The sequence below is a fragment of the Euleptes europaea genome, chromosome 7 (assembly GCF_029931775.1).
Source record: "Euleptes europaea isolate rEulEur1 chromosome 7, rEulEur1.hap1, whole genome shotgun sequence".
Classification (NCBI taxonomy): Eukaryota; Metazoa; Chordata; class Lepidosauria; order Squamata; family Sphaerodactylidae; genus Euleptes; species Euleptes europaea.
In genome coordinates, this window is record NC_079318.1 from 63,547,922 (window position 1) to 63,562,254 (window position 14,333).

General features: G+C 42.1%; 1 protein-coding gene across 1 annotated transcript in view; it reads right to left on the reverse strand.

Moving 5' to 3' along the window:
* The window catches only part of PYGB (glycogen phosphorylase B), a 51,116-nt gene that overhangs the window by 18,977 nt on the left and 17,806 nt on the right, over positions 1–14,333 (reverse strand). Inside the window, exons 3-8 of the mRNA XM_056852433.1 lie at positions 9,408–9,486; positions 6,794–6,897; positions 5,163–5,294; positions 3,359–3,470; positions 2,163–2,245; positions 87–230 (exon numbers count right to left, since the gene is read on the reverse strand). Coding sequence (XP_056708411.1) covers positions 87–230; positions 2,163–2,245; positions 3,359–3,470; positions 5,163–5,294; positions 6,794–6,897; positions 9,408–9,486 — 654 coding nt within the window. The remainder of the gene's footprint in view (positions 1–86; positions 231–2,162; positions 2,246–3,358; positions 3,471–5,162; positions 5,295–6,793; positions 6,898–9,407; positions 9,487–14,333) is intronic.

Genomic DNA, 14,333 nt, shown 5'->3' on the forward strand with positions numbered 1-14,333 from the left:
CTTTTTAAAACGCAGAAAACAAGCAACAGAAGTATTCTCTGTGACCACAAAGGCACCACTGGTTTTGGTTCAGCCCCCGTATTCACCTTGTCAGGGAAAGTTTCAAAAGAGGTTCTGACGGGGTCCCGACAACCAAATTTGGAAGACTTGAATCGTCGTATGATATCCTGGAGAGTGGCCGCTACCACAAAGTACTCCTGTTTCAAACGCAGCTCTTTCCCTTCAAAGAACTTAGGAACATGGAGAGAAATGTCACTTTTGTAGAAGCCCATGACAGTCTCTGCAGCATCCAATGCAATGAAGCCAGTACCCAATGGACTGCAAAATTTTTATGATTATTCTTCTTTACTGAACACTTAGAGCAACCTTGGTACTTTCCAAAACAGAAAATAGGAAACAGGTCCTGTCTGTCATGTTATAGTCTACAAACTATTCTAGAACCATTGTAGTGTAGTGGTTAGAGCATTGTGAGGCTCTGGCAGATTTGGGTTCAAACCCACTCTCTGCCATGAAATTCATGTCTATCACTCCCTCAACCGAGCCTACCTCGCATGGTTTCAATGAGGATAAAATGGAGAAGAATCATGTACACTGCCCTAAACTCCTTGGAGGAATGGTGGCATAAAGATGTGCTAATAGATAGAAGAAATGAAACTTTGGGCATGAACTCCTGTAAAATCCTAAATGCTCTCTCCCTCAGTCCTATTTGCTATACAAGTTTTATCTGAAATAATTAGGCAAATTTAATCCACAGAAATGAAAGAGTACTATCATAATTCTTTTTTAAAGCTTCTGCAAAGACATCAGAGAATAAATGTTGACTTATTGGACAAGTATCATTGGACATTTTTCCTGCATTGTGCAGGGGGTTGGACTAGATGACCCTGGTGGTCTCTCCCAACTCTATGATTCTAAGTAAAACAGAACCTTAAGAAAGTGAAAATGTGCTTAGTCCGTTCAGAAAATCTCCTGGCAAACAGTGGGCCTTATTTAAAGCATGCTTACTTTTCTCTGCACTGTTCCCAACGGCCCCAACCCAGGTACACAGGAACACATGAAGCTGCCTTATACTGAATCATACTCTTGGTCCATCAAAGTCAGCATTGTCTACTCAGCCCGGCAGCAGCTCTCCAGGGTCTCAGGCTGAGGTCTTTCATATCACCTAATTGCCTAGTCCCTTTAACTGGAGAGGCCAGGGATTGAACCTGGGACCTTTTGCATGCCAAGCAGATGCTCTACAAACTGAGCCACAGCCCCTCCCCCATGCTTAATCAGTCCTGCTTAATCCCACTGAAATCCACACAAGATAGTCCATTTAGGTTCAAGGAAAAAGAGGTTACAGATAAGACAAAAGAAAAGTGAAGCAGAAGGAACCACTTACTAGGAACCAGTGTTTGTGCGGTGTGCACTTGCAATTTATACAACTGCCCATTTATTCATAGATCAAAACATTTGTAAAGACCTATCTATGACAGTAGCAGACCAACAAGATAATATCAGTTCACAATTAACCAGAAGGGTTCAGCTCAATAGATTTGCTTAAAACCATAAAACAGTATTCACAAGTATATATATATTTTTCCTTTTACGTAATGCAAATAATCAGTACCAGGGGTCCCCAAACCTTTTTCAGCCTGCAGGCACATTTGCAATTCTAACACCGCATGGGGGCCGCAGCAACAAAATGGCTGCCACAGGAGGCGGAACCAGCCACAAAATGATTGCCCCAACTTCAGTAACATAGTGTAGATCCTTGTGCTGTGGTAGCAGCTGCTGTCAAAGCAACATTTTAAAAAATCCTCAGTCAATCAAATCTCCAATAGTCAATCGGAAGCTTTGCTGGGAAAAAGCTCTATCTGGCCCTACCCACTTCCTAAAAACACTGGGCAGGAGCCACAAAAGGATTCAGTGGGTGCTGTGGCCCCCCTGTGGCCCCCACATTGGAGACCCCCGATCAATACATACACGCATATATTTCTACTGTATTCCCCTGAATATCCTCTCAATTAACCAACATACCAGACTAGGAAAACCTCTCTGTATATGCATACAGGATCTAAATCATAATAAACTTAAATTAAATGGTCATCTCTACAGGAAACGGCAACAGGCTGCATATGCTTAGCAGAAGAGACTTTCAGTAGCATAAGATATTAACTTACATTATCGTTTGGGTATAGTACTCTGGAGATGTTTTCTGCCAAGTTTCTGTCCAGCACGGCCTCGATATAATCACCGACATTAACTAGATCAAGAGAAGGAACAGACATCAACAGAACAGCCAAACCAACTCCATAAATGTAAAACGTCAGTAATTGTATATTTCTACTGCAGTACCAAGAATATCCTCTCAGTCAAACACCACCACTGAAAGTACCATTTTTGCAAGGTAGCTATGCAAGTCTGCTGCAGCCAAAACAACCAAGAGTCCTGCAGCAATTTAAAGACTTAACAGATTTATTCTGGCATAAGCTTTCACGAATCCAACCTCATACATCTGATCAAGCAAGCTCTGATTCATAATAAGTTAGAACACAATTACATTACATTTTACATTTATTATTACGGCTATTGGCCAGCACAAAACAACAGAGCAGTGCAAGTACCCATACAAATAACACAATAAATGCATTAAGTCTTTAAACATGCTACAAGAATCTCTCATTTAGCAGACTCTTCCAAACAAACACCCCCACCTCTCCTTGTCATTCCTATAGAAAATTTTGCTTTGGGTAGGTTTTTTAAGGGGCGGGGGGGGGGGGAAACTAACCTTTGCTGAATACGTTTCAGAAGTCTCAATAACAAACTAAGACTAGTAACAAATGGCAAAAGGAAAACCTGAAGTTGCATTGAAAGAGCCCCAGAACCCCAGACTTTGTCCTCATCTTAGCTGCCATCTTGGGGTAACACCAGATATTGGCTGTCTCGAGGACACACTGCCTAGTGAAGAAATGATGAACACAGAACCTTCCTACACAACCATTCAGAATGCAGGTGAGCAAGAAGGAAACTGCTGGCACTGATACTAGAGCTCTATGTGTTCTGCACTCCTGCTGAAGTCATCCGGTTCAGATGGAAGAAAACCTCAACACAGAAAGGGTGGATTGGGGCCTAGACCCCTGCAGATGACTTGGGGCCAATCCACCAGTTCCTGCTTCTGTGCATGCTGGAACGTTAAGCAATGCGTCGGAAGGACAGACACTGAGTGGCTTATATTCTATTCAGCCTCTGAAATCAAGCCAAACCTCCAATCTCCTTAAAGCCAGTTTTGCATTCTCCTCTAGCAATAGGGCAACCCACGTTTTCAAAAAAAACCCAAGAACGAGAGAGCAGATTCCAGAAGGCGGCCAGCACTTACACTCTTCAAGGTTGAAGTCATTGGGAGCTTTGGCGGACCACAGCCTCATAGTGTTGACTGTATTGTTCTTGTATCCTGGAACAGGCGTGTCGTAAGGCATGGCAAGCACTACCTAGGAATGGGGGGAATGCATCAGATGAAGAGTAGGCAAAACCGTGGTTTTTGAAGCCTGTATGGGTTAGCCAGGAGGTGAAGCAAGGCACTACAGAAGCATTTTAGTAAATAACGAAAGCATTACCTATGGAATGTTGCCCTTCTCTAGGACTGGCAGCTCCCAACCCCTGACCTGGAAGTAAAGCTGTATTGTCTCCAACACCTCATTGTTGGTAGTCTGACAACACCACTTTCCCCCTCCCACAAACCCCAAGTGATCCCAATGGTGAGTGCCCAACCCATTCTTTGGAGGCCTGTGAGGGAATGGACACTCTCATAGACAAAACAGGCAAGGCAGCAACAATACAATAAAAAACAGCATGCAGAGAACATACTGCAGTAGCCTATTTGCCAATTTGTAAATCAACTCTGAATTAAATAAATCCTAAAAAACCCCCTCAAAGTTCAATCCATCAATCAAAACTTTTCTTGGCATAAACAACATCTGCAGATAACGTAATCGTACAATTTCACACAACAGAGTTCACCTGTTCCCGTTTACAGTAACATTCACAAATCCACATTGCTTGCCGCAAAAACTTGGCTACGTGGTCAATTATGGCCACATCCTAAGTAGACATAAGTTACCTCGCGCTCAACCAGGTACAACTCCCTACTAGTGAAAAACTGGTTGATAAACTTAAGGCAGATTCTCTGATAAAGGGGGCGGTGCAAAAGAACAAAAGAGTCAAACTAGATGCAATGGAGGCTATGGGTCTCCTTTTTAAAAGATGAATTACAGCCACACAGGACCCCAGATCAGATAAGGGCGGTATGGGGAGGGTAAAAGGGGTTTTATCTTCCACTTCTCCATAGGTTTGTTAATCAAAACCAGCCTGCCCACATTTTTTCATTTTTCTTTACTACAGCAGTATGGGGTGCATGTGTCAGGGCTGATTAGCAAAACCATGTGTATGTGGAACAGTAAACACCTTCTCCCTTTCTTGCACAATCCTGATCCAAATCGGGGTCACCTTTGGCTGTAATTCAGCCATCAGAATCTCATCTATTCTGAATATCTGCATTGGGGTTGTAAAGAAAAAGAGTTATAGAACTAGACTTAAGTCAGAGGACTTAAAATAAAGAGATATCCAAGCCTGGCTTTGGATGTCCTGTTGTGTTCTTGAGCCAGTCCTCTTCCACGACCAACAAAACTTGCACAGAAGACAGTCTGGGTAGCTCAACCTCTTCCACGACCAACAAAACTTGCACAGAAGACAGTCTGGGTAGCTCAACCCTCTTCCTGCACAGTACCATTTATTCACTAGGGGTTGTTGTTCAGTGAGTCGTATCCCAGGCTTAATTGTGACTCTTTGGAAAAGGTGATGATTTAATTACAGACAAGAAACATTCTGTTCAAGAGACAAGCTGGTGGGGAGTGGGAGGGGGCAATGGCATGTCCTAAACATTTCAATGCTTCCTGTACAAAGGCTGATAGTGCCAGAGAATTACTGGCATGACCCACACATTGAATCCTAGAACAATTGCTATTTATGACTTACTAGATTATTATGTTTGCTGTAATACATTTCAGTGGATGTGCAACATCTGCATCTCCAATCCTCTCAAGTACATTGCATTATACAAGCCCCTAGCTGTGCTTCTTCATCCTAATTTGGGTCTTCCCCCAAAGAACCTGATAATACTGCACCTGAGTATCAACCCATTTGATGCCATCTGGAGTGTGTTCCACTCGGCCATAGAAGTGCACGGGGAGCATGTACTCTGGGCGGGCTTTTTCCCAAGGATTGCCATAACGTAGCCAATCATCAGCTTCTTCCACCTTGAAAAAAAGGTGAGACAGGATGTGCTTCAGTTAGCGAGATACCTTCACACAAAGGGTTTCCAGCTGTGCAAAATACAGAGACCTTTTCCAGCCCATTACCAGTCAACGGTAATTTTAAAAAAAGTGTGACTAACCTCTTCCATCATAAGGATTTTATAACCTGGACTCTAATCAAGGTTAGTTAGCTCCAAGGAGTTAGGAGTTAGCTCCACTGCACAGAAAGTCACCACCATGGATGCCAGGAACGTCCAAAGATGGAACAAACACTGTTTCATGATGGCAGACACCCACAGGGTAAGCTGCTTTACATACGGAGAACTCACCATGGGGATGCCATCACTGGGCTTCCTCCTCGTGTTAAAGGCAATGCATGTACCAGTCCCCAAGCTAACTGTGGGGCAGGCCAAGCATGCTTTCCCTTGCCCTGACAGATGCCCTTGTGGACTGCTATTTGTTTTGTGCTTCGGGTGTTCATAACAGTCCCCCACCATATTGTAAAATAATGGCAGCCAGAATAGGAATATGGAGAAAGGCAGAATAATGGCCGGAAAGCAGGCGCAGGCTCAGAAGGGCCTACAGGTGGGTTCAAACTGCAACCTAGATATCAAATGCAGTCTTTTTAACTCCCCAGGAACACTAGAGAGAAGTCAGCTGTGACTCCTCTTGCCCATTCCTCTCCACAGTCCTCTTCTCCACTGTCCCTCTCTCACAGGTGTGGGACACATTTTGATGGGGGAGAGGTCAAGTGTAGGAGGGATGGGTGAAATAAACTGTGGCTGTGTCAACTCTCTTTAAATTTCCTCTTAAGGTAAGAGACTTTTCTGGTGCCCTTGTTACAAGGTAGTAACTTTAGCCAGTTGTGGAGGCTAGGCATGGCTTTCAGACCATCTTTTGAGGAAGAAACCCCTAGGCAGTGGTTATGTTTCGTTGTTTGGAAAGAGCAGTTTCAGCCTTTCCTGGCAAGCTAAATGACCCACACTGGTTGCACATCTGATAGGTTTGTTTTCTTTATCACTCTGCTCATCCACTGAGCAACTTTGTTTGCAGATAATTCCAGATTTAGACCCAGACACCTCTGCTTCAAATTATCTCCGGTAGCAGGGCAGGGAAAGACCTTAAACTTAGAGAATTCCGGCCAGTTGGAACAGTTGGTATTGGGCTGCATGGACTCAGGGTAAAATTGCTGTTATCACAGATCTTCTCAAGTCTTTGATCTCTGTATGGGCACTGACTATCCAGTCTCTTTATCATCAGCCAAGACTATAGAGTATAGTTTATTCCAAAATGTTCTCGCTGCTTGTTCCACTGCATGCCCCCCTTGGCACCACGGAGGGTGGGATCAAAGAGCTGTCTTTTTTCAAAGCGCCTGGACAACTTCTACCGCAATGCCCAAATGTCTACCTTCACTGCCCTCTCCTGAACACGGTGTCTGTAGGAGAAAATGAAATCCAAGCCAGAAACACAGTAAAAAAATTACAGTTCTTTCACCAACGTACCTGCCAGCCATCAACAATCTTCTGATTAAAAATGCCAAATTCATAGCGGATGCCATAGCCGTAGGCCCCAAGTCCTAGTGTTGCCATAGAGTCTAGAAAGCAAGCTAAAATGGCAATGAACCAAATTTTCATTAGCAGGCAGTTAAGTAAGCGTAAAGGGGGGGGGGAAAGCAGCTATTACCCATGTGACCCTATGTGCTTGTGTTTAAAAGACAGAAAGACAGCACAGTAGCAGGCCAAAATAACACAGACAGAAAATAGCTTCTACTTTGTGAGAATCCAGTTTGAGCACAACTGGATATGTAAGTAAACTTCCTACTGAAGTAAATACATAACACAGATCTACATCACAAACACATCTTGGTTTCAAACCAGTGTAACTCTCATTGCTTCTCCTACAGAACCCTGGGAACTGTAGTCTGCCGTGAAGGGGAAGGTGGGACCATTAGGGATCCCTAGAACGAGCTTACAGAGTTCCCTGCAGTAAAGAATGAATGATAAAGCAGTTTCAGTAAGCGATTGAGGCTTTCTTTAATGCACAAAAGGCCTCTCTACTGTTTTGTTACCATAGACTCGTACAACCTCCCTATTTGAACATATCAAATTAAAATTAATATTGGCCCGAACAGGAAAAAAGCTGTAATTCCACCCCCACCCACATCCCCCAAATGCTCCACATTCTGCTTTCAGCGATCCACTGGTCTGTTTGTGACCAAACCCTGCAGATCTTTAGAAGATAGAGGCAATCCACCTGGGTTTCTTTGTTTGGAGGAACCTCCTAGCAGTGATAATTCAAGCACAAAAAGATCTGGGAAAGATTTGTAGTTTATTTCTTTCAAAGTACTTGGAACACTGTTCACACAACTGTTTCCCTTCTAGGCAATTTTCAGGGCCAGTGCAAAGATCCAGCAACAGTGCACTGTCCCTGAGACTTCCCTGTTAAACAACCTAACGGTTCTTCCTCTCTTAAGAAACAAGAACACCTTCTACACCCATCTAAATCTGGACTGTGTTGAAAGCGTAAGAGAACACGAATGAAAAAAAGTTACGTCTCTGCATGTAGTTATAATATCAACAGGGCTTTTCAACAGGCTGAAACATGGATCTCATGACCAGCTTGTAAAGTGGGTTGAGAGATAATAACTTGCCCTAGGTGCCAAACAGTCATAATGATAATACTGAATAATTATACTTAGCATTTATATCACACATCTCAAGGATTCAAAGCACGCAGAGCTTTTAAGAACAGTTTATCCTACTCTTCTGCTGAATAAAAATCAGCCCTCTAGGCAGCTAACAATATAAAAATCAAAGGAAATTATACAAAATAATACAAAATAAGGTTAAAATTTAAAACAATTAAAGGACTTTCAGAACAAATCAGGTTTCACTGCTTCCAAAGTGGCATGTGGCACACTTCCTGGGGTAAGCACGGGACCAACACTGAAAATACTTCTGTCTTGGGAACCCTTTCCACCTATTGATGGTGAACAGATAAGGACTGGCGTGCACCTTGTTCTGCATGTGAGGATACCCTTTCGTACAGGTCTGGACCCATTCAGATAGGAGGGATATGATGGGGAAATTGCAAATTTTAGCTGTGTTCAAATAAGGGGTCCAAATCATTACTAACAACTTATCAGTAGTGTCTTGGACCCCTTCTTTGAACCCAGCTAAAATTTGTAATTTCCCCGTTGCCTGCTCAACGCTGCAGCCAGCCTAGCCTTCCATAGTCAGAACACAGCACAGGGCACCAGATGATAATCTCAAACCACAGGCAATCTGGCATTAAGTATGGAGGTGGAAGAGCCAGATTCCTATTTCTGTTAAGCCTTGAAACTCAGGGATATTTAAGCATTCCCATTACCACCACCACAATTTTCTTGACCCAAAACAGACCCGGAGGGCATTATTTGCCCCACTGGGGAAACCTGGATGTATGCTGTCAGTGCATGTAGAATCCCCACGAAGCAAAAAGGGCCCCCAAGACCCCTTCAGATTGGCAAAATAGCATGGGGCAGAAGATTGAAGCCCATGAGCCACAGTGCTGATGCAGATTGGTCCTGCCCATGTCTGGGATTTAGTTCCCTCCAAAGAACTTAAAATACATGCTTGATCACATGAGCTCACGAAGGACCCAGGGGAAAATGTAATGTGCTGTTAGGCCCTCATTGGGTGGTCTAGGGTTCAATACTATCCACATCTATCTGTCTGTCTATCTATCCACCTACCTACCAACCAACTTCTAGGCCACACTCTTGCTCTGACAGCTCCCAAGGTGACTTACAAACAATTATTTAAAAAGTATCAAAACAATTTAAAATTCAGGATTGCAGATGAGGAACTGAAGCAGTGGAAACCTATTGAGTCTATGGTTTGGGATGAGTTCTAAGCCAATCATTTTCCCAATCCATATCTCACATGTTTTGCTGCTATATCCGATCTAAAGGAAGCTAGCCTCCCAGAGCTCCAGTGAAATCAGAGTGATATAAACATACACACAAGAACATAATGATGTCAGCAGGACTCTGGAGTACTCAGTTTTCTCTGAATGTCACCCTCTGCTTATTGACTAGCAAAACAGCACTGGCTTCTTGCCAAAATCGCCACTCACCTGCTAGACGCCCCAGACCTCCATTGCCAAGGCCAGCATCTTCTTCAATCTCTTCTAGCTCTTCCAGGTCCAACCCAAGCTATTGTGAAAAGCAAACAAAGCAGGATTATCATCTTGCCACCTAGCAGAGCACCAAAAATGCATAATTCCTGAAAAATTCCCCTAATGAAATCTATTTATTGTATAATGCTGCCTTTTTCTGGAGCTGGATGTACGTTAATCAGTAGACTTAATCAGAGGATTTAACGTGCTATCCTAAACTGAACTACGCTTTTCTAAGTCCATTGAAGCTGATGTGTTTAGAAGGGTATTACTGCTTAGGATGGCACTATAGCTATAGTTGATTAATCAGTAGGAGACTTTAAATGGTGGCAACAAATTTTATTCCATGGGCTGAGTTATGGGCACATCTATTCGTTTTTGAGACCACTACACTGTGTTTTTGCCACAGGGAATGAAAAGAAAATATTAAAAACAGACTTCTACCAATGAATGGTAAGCTTTTGTTTCTTGAATTGTTAAGTTAGACCACAATTCACAGAAATAACAGAACACACACACACACACATAAATCAGACACACCAAAGTAAGCTAACACTTCATTCTTCACAGTGGGTAGCCGTGTTAGTCTGTCTGCAGTAGTAGAAAAGGGCAAGAGTCCAGTAGCACCTTAAAGACTAACAAAAATATTTTCTGGTAGGGTATGAGCTTTCGTGAGCCACAGCTCACTTCTTCAGATACTTCTTCAGATACTTCATTCTTATGGGAGATGAAAACTTTCCTTGTCCTTTTTTCATTTGGGAGGCTGGCTAAGTAATGTTTCAGAGAGCATAAGAACATAAGAAAGGCCTTACTGGGTCAGAACAAGGCCCATCAAGTCCAGCAGTCTGTTCACAGTGGCCAACCAGGTGCCTCTAGGAAGCCACAGACAAGCTGTGCTGGTCTGCAGTAAACAGCTAGATTCAAGTCCATTAGCACCTAAGAGACCAAAAAGATTTTTTGGGATATAAGCTTTTGAGAATCAAAGCTCCCTTCATCAGATAGCCTCAGAGATTTCTTTCAAAAGCTTATACCCCAAAAATCTTGTTGGTCTCTAAGGTGTTACTGGACTCGAATCTAACTGGCTACATAATTATGAGTCTCCAAGGAATTTGGGAAAGGGTAACCCTTGTGATCCTGGTTAGGTTGAATGATGGTCCCAAGGTCACCCAGTAGACTTTGGGGCTAAGCTGGGATTTGAACTGGGATCTTCCCAGTGCACATTCAACATTATCCATTGTGGATAAAACTGCAACAGGAAAAAGCTTTATAAACGATGTACTATATTGTAAGTCTTGTCCCATTTGGCATTTCTCAGATTAGGGGGGAGGGAACCAAACACCAATCCAGGTACTTCCAGTATGAGCATACATTGCATGTGTGGATGCAGTGCAAATAAAGACTGCCATTTTAAAACAGGGTCCACAATGTTTACTTAATTTGATTATTATTTCCTTTTTCTCTGGATATTTTTCAGCAGTATCTGCCAATGGTCTATAAATAACCTAACAACAACAACAACAACAACAGAATAAACTGTTTATTGCCTTTGTTCCTTCCAGCTATTTAAAGTTGCATATTGCCATTTTTCATAATTAGTATGAAATTGAGCTTCACAAACAATGGCGGTACTTGCCTTTGGTTTCATCATGAACATCCTAGACTGGAACATCTCTTCCCTAGCTTTACCCCACCCCCATCCTGCAAGAAAGGTCCGCACCTTCGTGAGCTTAGCCATGTATTATTTTCCAGACTCTTATAAGATATTGTCGAAGGCTTTCACGGTCAGAGTTCATTGGTTCTTGTAGGTTATCCGGGCTGTGTAACCGTGGTCTTGGAATTTTCTTTCCTGACGTTTCGCCAGCAACTGTGGCAGGCATCTTCAGAGTAGTAACACTGAAGGACAGTGTCTCTCAGTGTCAAGGGTGTAGAAAGAGTAATATATAGTCAGAAAGGGGTTGGGTTTGAGCTGAGTATTGTCCTGCAAAAGTATTGTCCTGTAAGTATCAAGATAATGTGCTAATGAGGGTATGGTATGTTAATATGGAACCATTGTATCCTGAAGTGATCTGTTAATGTGTGTAATCCAAAACTAATCTGTATGGCTATTGTTGAATGTTGTCTTTGTCTGGAGGTGTTTCAGGGCAGGAAGCCAAGCCTTATTCATTCTTAAACTCTCCTCTTTTCTATTAAAGTTGTGCTGATGTTTGTGAATTTCAATGGCTTCTCTGTGCAATCTGACAAAATAGTTGGTAGAATTGTCCAGTCTTTCAGTGTCTTGGAATAAGACCCTGTGTCCTGTTTGTGTCAGTCCATGTTCAGCCACTGCTGATTTCTCAGGTTGGCCAAGTCTGCAGTATCTTTCATGTTCTTTTATCCTTGTTTGTATGCTGCGTTTTGTGGTCCCGATGTAAACTTCTCCACAGCTGCAAGGTATACGATATACTCCTGCAGAGGTGAGGGGGTCTCTTTTGTCTTTTGCTGATCGTAGCATTTGTTGTATTTTCTTGGTGGGTTTAAACACTGTTTGTAGGTTATGTTTTTTCAAAAGTTTCTCCATCCTATCAGTGATTCCTTTAATAAATGGCAAGAATACCTTTCCTATGGGAGACTGTTTTTCTTGAGTTTTCTGATTTTTGTTTGGTTCAATGGCCCTTCTGATTTCATTCTTGGAGTAGCCGTTTGCTAGCAGTCTGGTTCAGGTTCGTAGATGATACATTTACCATTTGGAGCCATGGTGAAGAAAAATTAATGGACTTTCTAAACCATCTTAATAATATCCATCCAAACATTCAGTTTACCATGGAAAAGGAAATTGAGGGTAAACTCCCATTTCTTGATACCCTTGTCATCCGTAAATCAAACCTTCAGTTAGGTCACAAGGTCTACCGGAAACCAACTCACACAGATCGCTACTTACACAAAAACTCCAACCACCACCCCCGACAGAAAAGAGGAATAATCAAAACATTAATGGACCGTGCAAGACGGATCTGTGAACCACAGTTTCTCAAGGAAGAAACTAACCATCTAAATCACGCACTGCTAGCAAACGGCTACTCCAAGAATGAAATCAGAAGGGCCATTGAACCAAACAAAAATCAGAAAACTCAAGAAAAACAGTCTCCCATAGGAAAGGTATTCTTGCCATTTATTAAAGGAATCACTGATAGGATGGAGAAACTTTTGAAAAAACATAACCTACAAACAGTGTTTAAACCCACCAAGAAAATACAACAAATGCTACGATCAGCAAAAGACAAAAGAGACCCCCTCACCTCTGCAGGAGTATATCGTATACCTTGCAGCTGTGGAGAAGTTTACATCGGGACCACAAAACGCAGCATACAAACAAGGATAAAAGAACATGAAAGATACTGCAGACTTGGCCAACCTGAGAAATCAGCAGTGGCTGAACATGGACTGACACAAACAGGACACAGGGTCTTATTCCAAGACACTGAAAGACTGGACAATTCTACCAACTATTTTGTCAGATTGCACAGAGAAGCCATTGAAATTCACAAACATCAGCACAACTTTAATAGAAAAGAGGAGAGTTTAAGAATGAATAAGGCTTGGCTTCCTGCCCTGAAACACCTCCAGACAAAGACAACATTCAACAATAGCCATACAGATTAGTTTTGGATTACACACATTAACAGATCACTTCAGGATACAATGGTTCCATATTAACATACCATACCCTCATTAGCACATTATCTTGATACTTACAGGACAATACTTTTGCAGGACAATACTCAGCTCAAACCCAACCCCTTTCTGACTATATATTACTCTTTCTACACCCTTGACACTGAGAGACACTGTCCTTCAGTGTTACTACTCTGAAGATGCCTGCCACAGTTGCTGGCGAAACGTCAGGAAAGAAAATTCCAAGACCACGGTTACACAGCCTCTTATAAGATAATTGTCCAGGGCAAAAACACTATGGTAGCTCTGCCAAAAGGACTGGAATCCATGAGTCATGCAACTTTCAGCAATGAATATTTAGAACAAACGACTCAGGCAGGTTGGACTGAAATTCAAAGAGGCTGTAAAAATTAACTGGGCTCTTCATGAATACGTTTTGATATTCAGTTACAAGAATAAACAGTGAAGTGTATTAAGAAAAGGCTGACATAAAAAAGAGGGACAGAGAAAAAGGATGAATTTGCACAGTCTCCAACTGACTGAAGTTTTTTTGGGGGCAGCTTTGTCTTCCAATGACACCATTAGATATTTTAATCTGTTAGCCCCTTCTGATAGGTGTACTAGAAATTCTGTAATAAATAAATAAAAACTGGGATTGACACTTTAGTGCTCAACTGGAAATGCCTAAAATTTTATGAGAAATAAAGAAAAAATTCCATAAATGAGCAGCTCTGCAGTGGTGCCAGGAAACTGCACGCTGAGAGTGTTCTGCAAATATGGTTACACTCAGTTAATGAAAACCTCAAACCTTACCTTTCCCTGAACAGAGAGTAAACATATGAAGGGCAGCACAGAAACATTTTCTGCTGCAAGTATATGGACTGGGCAGCAACTGTAAGTAACAATTGTCCAAATCATTCATACAAGAACACATATAAACCACTGCCCTTCATACATTACAAAATGTGTATTTCACCCTAAATCAGAGATTCACACCAGTTAGGTGTAAGGATGGTACTAGGCTAAAAGTTAGAGCAAAATTAATAGTGAATTCTTCCAGTTGGCACAGGACTGAGAGTAAAACTCTAAATAGTGCTGCAAATAAAACATGCTCTCCATTAAATTTAGGGATACCCTTTGATGTTTACCAGCCCTCTCCATACTTATCTCTCCAGTACAACTATTAGTATTGAGAATGAATCAATATCAGTAGCTATATTCATCTTATCAAAC